The sequence below is a fragment of the Lineus longissimus genome, chromosome 1 (genome assembly GCF_910592395.1).
Source record: "Lineus longissimus chromosome 1, tnLinLong1.2, whole genome shotgun sequence".
Taxonomy (NCBI): Eukaryota; Metazoa; Nemertea; class Pilidiophora; order Heteronemertea; family Lineidae; genus Lineus; species Lineus longissimus.
In genome coordinates, this window is record NC_088308.1 from 9,604,925 (window position 1) to 9,615,793 (window position 10,869).

At 40.0% G+C, this 10,869-nt stretch overlaps 3 protein-coding genes across 4 annotated transcripts; 1 reads left to right on the forward strand and 2 right to left on the reverse strand.

Moving 5' to 3' along the window:
- Positions 1-208: 208 nt before the first annotated feature.
- On the reverse strand, positions 209-4,171 carry LOC135498983 (uncharacterized). Of its 2 annotated transcripts, none has more exons than XM_064789578.1 (4): positions 4,071-4,171; positions 3,251-3,346; positions 2,381-2,444; positions 209-1,853 (listed from the first exon to the last, which is right to left on the reverse strand). In XM_064789578.1, exons 1-4 carry the CDS (start codon positions 4,079-4,081, stop codon positions 1,500-1,502), a joined length of 525 nt encoding a protein of 174 aa, XP_064645648.1. In that variant the 5' UTR covers positions 4,082-4,171; the 3' UTR covers positions 209-1,499. The 2 variants fall into 2 exon arrangements, with proteins under 2 accessions (XP_064645648.1, XP_064645655.1); XM_064789585.1 differs by having other exon boundaries at positions 4,008-4,171.
- A 225-nt stretch (positions 4,172-4,396) lies between these two features.
- LOC135499000 (putative ATP synthase subunit f, mitochondrial) lies at positions 4,397-6,968 on the forward strand. Its single transcript, XM_064789597.1, has 4 exons — positions 4,397-4,502; positions 4,914-5,009; positions 5,962-6,078; positions 6,564-6,968. The coding sequence occupies exons 1-4, from the start codon at positions 4,424-4,426 to the stop codon at positions 6,590-6,592; spliced, it is 321 nt and encodes a 106-aa protein (XP_064645667.1). The 5' UTR covers positions 4,397-4,423; the 3' UTR covers positions 6,593-6,968.
- Positions 6,969-10,272: 3,304 nt separating this feature from the next.
- LOC135497024 (cyclin-dependent kinase 2-associated protein 1-like) lies at positions 10,273-10,650 on the reverse strand. The gene has a single exon (XM_064786681.1). The coding sequence runs from the start codon at positions 10,648-10,650 to the stop codon at positions 10,273-10,275; it is 378 nt and encodes a 125-aa protein (XP_064642751.1).
- Between the last annotated feature and the right edge of the window lie 219 nt (positions 10,651-10,869).

Sequence of the window (10,869 nt, forward strand, 5' to 3'; positions counted from 1 at the left end):
GATTCAAAGGACACAGTGGAACCTGTCGTTTCCATTCAATCAGGGCAACTTGATATTTTAAAGCACAGCACTTGAGAGATGTTCTACATGTACTATACTTAATTGTCTCCGTTTTTACACCAACATTTACAAATTCCTTGATCTTCACGCATAGAGAGAACTGCAGTAAACATGCAATGTAGAAGAATAAAATAAACCAAAACATCAATTTTGCTCCAATAAATAATATATTAACTTCAACTTCAATACGAGAGTAATAGTTATGCAACAAATCATTACAAAATGACGATTCATCACTTCAATCCCATACATGAAACTCGGATATTCCAAATATCAGATCATATTCACCATAACATGTTTAAGAAATTATTACCCAAGGCATGTGGAGGTACATGTAATGGTTGTCTCACAAAACACCTCAAACTTGATATATTTAAGGCATTATATACCAAGAATCTGCTTTCAACACATTTTAAAACCAAGATGTTTTGCTCATCTCACCAAAACCTTACTCGTCATGGAGGCAAATGCATAATCTATAATGAAAATGGAACATTGTCACCAATGTGTTTGAGAACATCAAATTAAAGCCATACTGCTAAAGTTCAACTGGTTCATTTGTCACACCAGGCCTACTATTCCTTGGACCTATTTATTCATGAAATAAACAATCCTGGCCGACCTTATCGCTTTAATATGCAAACGAAAAGAGTATTCTTCTCTATTTTACGATAACCTGCTGCAATCAAATAAAATATGTTTTCCCTGCATGCATGAACAGTGGGGTCCTGCACATCTCAAATTCTTGATAACCCTTCAACACCAGGACACGGACTGAATTTTTAATAATGAAATGAGTGGCAAAGATAAACGATTTCAAATAATTTAACTACAGCTGCTAGCACATTTCCCTACTAAGTACTAAACTTGTATCTAGTTACATATTTCTTTTCCCATATTCCCGATTCTACATATTTCAGTTTCTCAATTACATATTCCCGAACCTCAGACAATTACGGTTGGGGTTACAATGTAGCACGACCCCTTTATTGCCATTAATTACATGTATCAATGACACAACTAATTATCTTTATGAATCATTTTGACATTGAGCATTTTCAGTGTTGCATACTTGTGACTTACCAAGCCTCTTCTTGTAGGGGTCTACCTTTACCACAGAGCAAACATGAGCATTTTCAGTGTTGCATACTTGTGACTTACCAAGCCTCTTCTTGTAGGGGTCTACCTTTACCACAGAGCAAACACAAACAATATCATTTAGCATCTTGAGATTAGACTACACCACTGCTACATAAAATCTAGCATACATGTAGGCAATCTAGTACCTCATTCAACTAATATGTAAAAAGAAATACATGACAAAAGAGTGACTATTCTCTCATCAGTGGCATAAAGTATAGTGTTGCTTGGCTTTGGCAGTTAAGTTAGCAGAGGTCAAACTGACCAACCTTCAAGTTGCAGTAACAACCAACCTCAGCTCAACTATTTGGAAAACTACGATTCATGCCAGTACGCTGTCTCTTTAACCGTGATGAATGGGCATTAAATAGCACCTCATTTACAGCAAAGTAGTGCGGATTGTCATTTTTATCAAGTTCTGGTTCATAGTTTTCACAAACGATATCACAGTTCCCCCCATTTTGCTCCAGAACAGGCAACGGGGCATTCATCACACCAGCACCTGAATTGAACATTTCGTAACTCGGCCCGGGGTTTACTCCTGATGTGCTAGGATTGTTTACATCAGGTCGACCTTGTTGTCCCTCTCTCATTTCTGACGGTAGATAGTTGTTATTTGTTGTTTGTTGCCAAGAGGACATTGCCTTTTGTTGCTGAAAAATACATACAGTCAGGTTAGAAGTTGCATGTGCTTACTTAAGTTCCCCCCCCCCACCTGCTCATCTCATCTGCTTGTTGCTAATGATAAGTCAAGCTAACTACTAAAACTAAAACTTGAATTCTGAATTATTGCATGAAAAGTAAAGAACCGATTATAAGGAAGCAACGTTTTTAAAATGTTGATAAGGTTCTGTCATGATATCCAATTGCCAATTTGTGCAATACTCTAGAGAGAGGACTTCGAATCAACACCACGATTGGTAGTAACAATCCTTTTTCATTCCCGATTCTTGCCATGAACAAGAAGAGACAAATAGTTTTAACCATTTTTCAGAATAATCCAGAACATATACCACATGAATGAAACTGTTTGGTTCAGGGACCTGGAATTTTGGGATATTTCTATCTACCCATAGGCCTTGCACCCAAATAATTTCAGGCAAATCTCGGACAGCCATCTATAAATAGAAATCCGCCTGATTTTCATTTTAAAAAGCTCTTAACAGGACAGACAACTTACATCATTTCCACCTGCATCCTGCATCGCAGCGTCCTGTTGCTGAAAACTGCCTTCACTTTCTGGTCTGCAAAAGATGTGAAAAGCAAAACTAAATAAATGCATGATTGTTAGAAATATAGAAGAGATAAACATTGTAATGGAGAAATACAGAATACATGCAAATATAGAAGTTTTTCTATTGATCTCTACAATACAATACAACTCCACAACTGAAGTGAAGTGACTTCTAGCATTCATGCTTTTGAAACGGTAGAATACAAGATAAATTGAAAGGAAATCGGACCCCCTGGGGGTAAGGGGTGCCCCTGTTTTAAAGGGTGTGGAGAATGTATTGTACGCGCCGGTCACCGATCCAAAGGTTGACCGCGCTCAACGTTGCTTAACTTCCACTCTGGGGCCAACGCGCCAACCACTGGGCCATAAAGGAATTCCCTCATGGCCGGCGGGTTAAGCCGTGCCATATACCTGGGGGTACTATACATCATTCCCCCTTCGGACAGAGATGGATCGTCCGCGATCCTACTTAGAGCTTCATGCGTCTCCTCAGTACCGAACTACAAATCCAGAGCTCGCATCGCGTGGGAAGGTCTGCCAGATGTATTGTACGCGCCGGTCACCGATACAAAGGTTGACCGCGCTCAACGTTGCTTAACTTCCACTCTGGGGCCAACGCGCCAACCACTGGGCCATTAAGGAATTCCCTCATGGCCGGCGGGTTAAGCCGTGCCATATACCTGGGGGGTACTATACAGAGAACATTGTTAATCTATACTTCATACTAGCTAGTATGAATGATCGACCTGAATGGAATTTTAATTTTATCAACCTCCGGACTTAAATGAAATCAACGCCTGACAAATAAAATCGTACCCAATCTGTAGCCTATTGATTCTCTTTGATATAGGCATACAATCATCACAGTCCTCATCCGCATTTCTTGCTCTTTTCCGAAACATTTGTAAGTTACTGAAATGAGAAGTTTGGAAATGAGATGGTTTCTGAAAGCTAGTTGAAGGGAAGTACAGTCTTTGATATGAATCCTGCAATGGCGCTGAAACAATGTCGTCGGCTTTCGTGATCTCGGGTTCCATCCATGTGTCAAACCAAAGCTTTCTTATTCTTTCTCAGGTTATTATTGATGATACTATCCCGGGATCTACGGGCAGGATATCAATTCCTGTGTGACGATTACTTAGCCAAGAATAGGCCTACGCATCCAAACTTCCCAAACTGCAGTACACAAGGAATCCTGGCGTTCGAGGCAGTAAACTTCGGAGGACGATTCAATTAAATCGGCACCTGGGATTTCGAGGCTACCGGTATTTAGGCCTAGATTTGTTTTATTTGGGATCTAAACCGCGAAGAGCCAGCCACCTCCTCTTGACTGACTTTTGAAGTGTACTCCGTCTTCCAATCACAGATCCCGCGATCATCCGGGTATCCCAGTCATCACATCATCGCATGATGGTGGTCGTAGCAGATATGGGTCCTGTACGCAGGTATACAGGCAAGATCTATAGGGTATGTAGGGCCAGGGCTTGAAGGACTATTTCTCCACGGGACTAAATTTACATTTACACCGACTCATGTGGCGACTAGTGAGGAGTCATCTTTGCAGAAAAATCACCTTGATTGTTTTATTTCAATGTATCAGAAGGACTTCTACTTGAACTAAGATTGCAGCTAGTACCTTGCTGTCATTCTGGAAGGACGTAAAACGCTGAAATAAACAAGAAATTCATCAGAATCCCGGCAGTGTCAGAAAAAGTTTGATAACACAACACTCTAAAAGATGGCACCACTAATGAGAGAAATGGGCAATTATGTCTTTCCGAGTAGAAATAAAGTTCTCAAACAATGTCAGGAATTCAAACAGAACAAACTTTATTTTCTCAAATTATATCAAATAGATTAACTGTAGTACTTGTACTAAAGGCATTATCCATATATAATTGAGTTTATCTCTGAAAACGCAAGTTAATTTCATCAGATTACTCCGCAATTAGTGCCCTTGACCTTGTCACCGACCACAGAATCGTGAAAATGAACATTGGTCACTATCCCAAGGAATTTAACCCAAGAATTCACGGGGTTTACAATCCTGCAACTTATTATGGAAAGCGTAAGATATATTTCAGTACTTGTGAATTCTGAAAACTGTCCTGCCGAACATCAAATGACGTTGTTCCTAAAAGCAGCTCCTTTATTTTTCAGCATTATGGTTTTGCAGGGTAATATAGGTAAAATCGATATCCGGATGAGAAAAAATATCGGTGGTCGGACAATTCCTTGTTCTGCGCAAATATCAATCATACATGTGCACTACAGCAGTCAACATGGTCAAAAGAGCTTGTGTAGTGACGTCTTTGACTTTGAATCATGATCATATATGTGGATCCCCTTATAATGTATATTGCAACAACTGGTAGACCGGTCTTTTAATAGTATTACCTAAGTCCTAACGCTCGGTAGTCAGTTATTTTGGTATACAACTTAGTTTGACTAAACACAAAAACCTCCTTTGTCATTTCAGCTGATCCACTGTCTGAAGTGAAGGTTGGACAAATAGGCCAGTGGCTTAGCCGCAGGAATTATGGTCCACAGGCCATGGCATCTGCAGTTAGTAGGAGTAAGTATGGATGGTGCCCTTGTCGATAGAGTCAAATCCAAAAAATAGGCAAATCACCAGTTACTCTTTGTGCAAGTGCTGGTGTAAGGCCAAAGACCAGCAGCGGGCAACTGACCACCCAGAAAATACCAGGAGAAAATGGTAACATGGACATGGGTCATGCTAATTCCCGACCTACCCCGACTTTTCCCGACATTTCCCGACTTGCGGAAAGTGCTGCCAAAATATAGTGTATTAATCATCAGAATATTTATATTTGTACTGTTTACATACATATACAGCACGTCTGTTAATTTCAGGACTTTTGAACGATGCTAAGTTGAGCAAATCAACTCCAATAATTAATTTATGCTGGGTTCAGACAAGGCCATATGCAGGTACAGTTTACAAGAAGCGACAACCACAACTAACCAAGATTACCGACCTGCAGAAAAATTGCGGTCGGTTGGGTAGATGTAACTTGCTTTGCTCAACTAAGCATCGTTCAAAAGTCTTGAAATCAACAGACGTGCTGTATATGTATGTAAACAGTACAAATATAAATATTCTGATGATTAATACACTATATTTTGGCAGCATTTTCCGCAAGTCGGGAAATGTCGGGAAAAGTCGGGGTAGGTCGGGAATTAGCATGACCGCATGGACATCATTACCATGGGTGTGTTTACTTGAGGTTGCTTGACTATTTTTTGTATTTATTTGGTATATTGTGAAATGTATGGACTCGTATGATGTCCACAAATTTCACCTCTAATAAAGATATGGACCCCATTTTGCCATTCGACTCAATCAAATATAAGCAAATTCATCAATTGCATGTACAATTTATTAGTATTGATTAATGTCACAGAAATTTCACTAATAATAAAAACTTGTACACACTCAATTTCTTTGTAAAAAAACCTTTGGCATGAATTCATGTGGAACCTGAACATTCTTGATTGTATTTCAGCTTACTGGAGATGGATGCAGAAGTATGTGTTGGTGAGGAAAGCCAGCGTTGCGCCCTTTGTCCAGACGGCTATGTGCTTGTCCGCCTTCTATTACTTCTTTCAATACAGATCCCATTGTAAGTAATTAAACGTGAAAGAAAGCAAGCTGCAGGGTAATAGAAAGTTCCGATTGCCTTGACATATTCAGTTGTTTCCACTTTGTTTGGTCCTTTTGAAAGTTATTGTATTCACACATGTCCTGTTGGATGCTGTCACCAGGACTATGACTTGTATGAGAGACACTTTATATTCTTCTTGCAGCCATCAGACTTCAGGGCTTGACGAATCCAGTTGTGAATAACCTCATTTGTTTATATCAGATTTTTGACCTGTTTGGACATGCTTATCAGTTTATCCATGATCCAGTGGGCCTTGGCAAGAGGCAGCCTCGAGAACTCAGTGGTTTTGACAGACTGCTTTGTGTCTTCATCTTGGTGACCAGTGAAGCCACAATCCCAGGCGACAAGCCCTTCGAATGTCCTGATTGAACCTAGCCATCCAGTCTGTCTCTGTGGCAAATATTCTTGCATGTAATTTTAAATGTTTATCTTCTATTTTTCAGCTGCACATCGTCATGCCAAGTACCATTGATGTCGTTAAGACAATAGGACACCATTCTATGGAACGTTGTGGTAGACCAATGTTGGACTGTAAATAAGTGTTATTAGTGATGTAAAAGAGGTTTTTTCCAGATCTGTGTTGGACTGCTCCTGTAGTAAGAAAGTTACTTAATTAATGAAATAAGAAAACAGAGCCACCTTACCCATTTGATAAAAATCCATTTCAAGCAAAGGTTGCAACAGGGAACAATTATTTGATAACACATTTAAAGCTGATGCAGCTGCAGACATTCATTCATCAAAATGAACATTTTCTGTAATAAATAACACCAATCTTTATCTGGAAATTTCTGGCAATACATTCTGTACAGATAAGTCCTTGAGATAATAAAATTATTATGTGAGAACATCCAGTTTTATTTCATGTGATTGGAATGGAGTTTAGTAAAGGATTATACCATGGGGCACAAGGCTGTAAATTTCAACATGTTTCTCAGTCACATTTTGGACATTCTCCCCAAGAAGTCCTCCATACGGGATGTGTGGAACATAAACCATGTAAACTGTGCCCCGTCATTGGTTTATTAAACTTGCAAAGCGTCCTTGTAGGATGGATCTGTTTTGATGCTATATGCTGCTTGTGAACATAATTACTGAGCTATTGAAAAGCTTGTAACAAAATTTTTATCTACAAAGTTTCGTTGTGACTTGTCTGGACAGTATGACCGTTGAATCTTCTCCGAGCCTGCAAATATAGGTGTTGAGAATATTTAGGTCTAGGAGCATATTTATATTCCCTAGCCCAAGGAGGTCACAGATTCTACGCGGAGGTATCGCTGCTATTTTAACTTTGAGCGAGACACAGGCCAAAATTATTTCGAATCCGAGGCGCAAAACCGGAGTCTTTCATATAAATTTATATTGAAAGACTGGTAAAACCAAGGCTCCTTGTACATGGTTGCCAGGGTAACCAAAATACTCTGTACCAAGTGAGAAGCATGTCTTTGGATAGCTTTTGAGAGACTCTCCCTCTGGATGAAGCAAGAGACACCATGCCAGGCCAAAAAAACCTGATTGGTACCTAGCTGTTGTCGCACATAAAAAAGCCTGGCTCATCTGCCTTTGAGGAGGAATACTTCCTGGACAAGAAATACAGCCAAAATGAAAAGGCATGGGCTTGTGTGTTGTACTACTCTATCATCCATCCAGTTGTGACAATGTCCCCATAAAATGGAAGAGCTTTTGTGGTACATCTACAGTGTTCGATTATTATCCCAGGACTGCACATTGTGATCAAGACCATCCATTTTTTTTGTTACAATGTCCCTATTAGAATGGACAGCTCAGGCCTTTACAGTGGTCCAGTAAACAATTTAATGTGATACAATGTCCCGAGGACAACAGGACACATGGGTCATAGTGATGAAGACCAATCATCCTTTTGGTTCTGACAATGATGTCCCAATGATGTCCCCGCAAGACCATCTGGTTGTGACAATGTCCTCATCAAATGGGTCGGCTTTTGTAGCAGTCCAGTAGGCAATATTATTATGACAATATCCCCCAAGATGGCAGGACATGTGGATCATAGTGATCAAGACCATTTGGTTGTGATTATGTCCCCAACCATTATAATAGACATAATGGGCTTTATAATGGTCCAGTGGGAAAATATTGTTATTACTATGTTCTGAGGACGACATGCAGGACATGTAGATCATTGTGATCAAGACCAAGCCACCTTCAATCAGATTGTTGTGACAATGTCTCCAAGACCATTCATCTGGTAGTGACAATGTCCTCATCAAACCATAGGCTTTTGTATGTGGTAGTCCAGTCGGCAAATACTTTTCGACAGTGTCTCTAGGCATCAGGCCATGTGGATAACAAACCATCCATTGGGTTAGGATGATGTCCCCATCAAATGGACAGTCTTTTGCTGTGGCCCACTGAGCAATTATATTTATATTTGACAATATCCAAAACCAACCGTCTCACTGTGACTATGCCGTCATATAAAATGAATAGACTTTTGCAGTGGTTGATCCAGTGGGCAAAATCTCTTTCTCCAGGATGACAGGCTATACAGATTATTGTGATCAAGACCATCCTTTTGCTTTGACAATGTTTCCATTACTATGGCCAGGCTTTCGCAGTGGTCCAGTGAGCAAATATTGAAAAGCTGATGTCCCAAGAATGATAGAGAATTAATTCATGGTAATTGTGGCAATGGTCTTCTTGGCAAGAAGACCATTGCCACAATTACAAGAATGCAAGAATCTTGCATCAACAAGACAGACGATGAAGGGGGAATTTCTGGGAGACACAGAGATCTTTAAGCAGGATTTTGAAGGAGAAAACAGTTTTACAGGATTCGAGATGGGGCTTTTTTAAATGGGTGCTTGTACTGGGACATGTCAGGTGCCCCCCCCCCCCCCCCCCCCCCCCGTACTAGGAATTTGTTTTGTTGCAACCCTTCCCATTTGGTTGTGACAACTGATTTGCAATAGTCAGATTGATATTGAGACTTCAATTATTGGGTTGTGACAATTTCCCATTAATGGACAGAGCACAAACTTGAGCGGTATTAGTTGCATAACCATAACCATGTTACCAGAACTGTTGTTGACAAAACGAGGCACAGAGCGTACACTGTAAAAAGTGTTGGCTCTCATCAAGGTGTTCTAGAATTGTAAATATTTTGTCGATCACTGGAACAGATTCACAGGCTAGCAGGGAGGGAATCATTGTGACCATTCTGTCCTATAGAGAAAAATAATAACACACTCTCTGTAAAATGTGAAAAAAACACCTTTAATGTATTACCGTTACACCAAATATCAGCTTATCGAAGAGCTCAATTATCTTTGGTTGCCCTTGATGTTTCTAAAATGCAGAACTAAGATTAAGATCACACTAATGAATTGCAGACAGTTCTTTGCTGTCAAGAAAGCTGTCTCCAAGGGTGTGATTTAGAGAACATGATAGACAGGCTGAAAAAAGTTATACAGTAGAACCTCTCTATTAAGGACACCCTCGGGACTGACAAGTGCTGTCCTTAATAGAGAGGTGTCCTGATTAGAGAGGTCAAATTGAACAGAAACAACCAATTTAGGACCAAAACTAGTGTCCTTAATAGAGAGGTGTCCGCTAATAGAGGTTCTACTGTATTGTGTATCTTGTTTACCCCCCTCTTTGAAAATGACTTGTTTGTTCTTGTCATGAGACTTGTTACAAGTGACAACGAGAACATAGAGCCCTACAGCATTTGTTAAATTTGTAATTGAATTGGAAAATTCGTAAATATGTATGTACAAAGTATAAATTTTAGCATTGCCGTTGTGTAGACTATATACATGTACAAATACTAAGAATACCAAGTTTCAGCAAATTTGTATGCATAATAACTGTCATACGGCATTGTGTAGAACTGCACTTCTATTTTTCTGGTCTACCATAAATGGCGTACCCTTCTAATGTCATTTTATTACTTTGCAAAACAAGGACATTTTGCTACATTTTGATTCCCATTAAAGTCAGTGGATATTCACAGAATCTATGAATGTCATCATGATTGTGACAACTGAGGAAAAGTCTCAGAGAAAAAGGACCATAGGCTTACATGTAAAAGTCAATGAATCACAACTGACGAACCAATATGGTCAATCCTATTTATAACAAAATGCACTCAAGAGTTCCGTCTTGAATATATCAAGTCCTTGCGCTTCTTTCACACTCCATAAGGCATTCCCGAACAAGAATCCTCGCATGAACAATACCCCTTTTCAATCGCTCAGCCGAGCTTTTACTCCCTGAATATGTTGGTCGAATGTCTTTTCCCATGTCTTCAATGACGGCGAGTAGTTGAGCGTATTTGCTTTGAGGTAACTGCTGCGGTGCTCGTTGTGCCATTGCGGCTGCAGCTGCAGCAACTGCCGCTACCGCTTGCTTCTGTTGTTGTGAAGGTGTCGCCACAGGTAACATGGGTACTCCAGGTGGCGGTGTGTTTCGTACATCAACTTCTGATCTCGGTGTCCCAGGATTGCTGAACTGGGGAGAGTTCTTCGCCTCTAATGCATCGTCATCCATGGTGTGGTTTCTGCAAGAGCCCAAAGGAAAAAATATAGAGAATAGAAGCAATACTGACATGATTGATAGACTAGCGGGCTGCAGCCAGGCTTCTCGATGTTGCAGTTGGAGGAAAAACACAAAATACTGTAAACCCCTTCTTTTCCAGTACAATAATACAATCTTTAAGTACAATATCTTGAAATTTTCCTGAGAAGAGGGGTAACAACCTTGAACTCA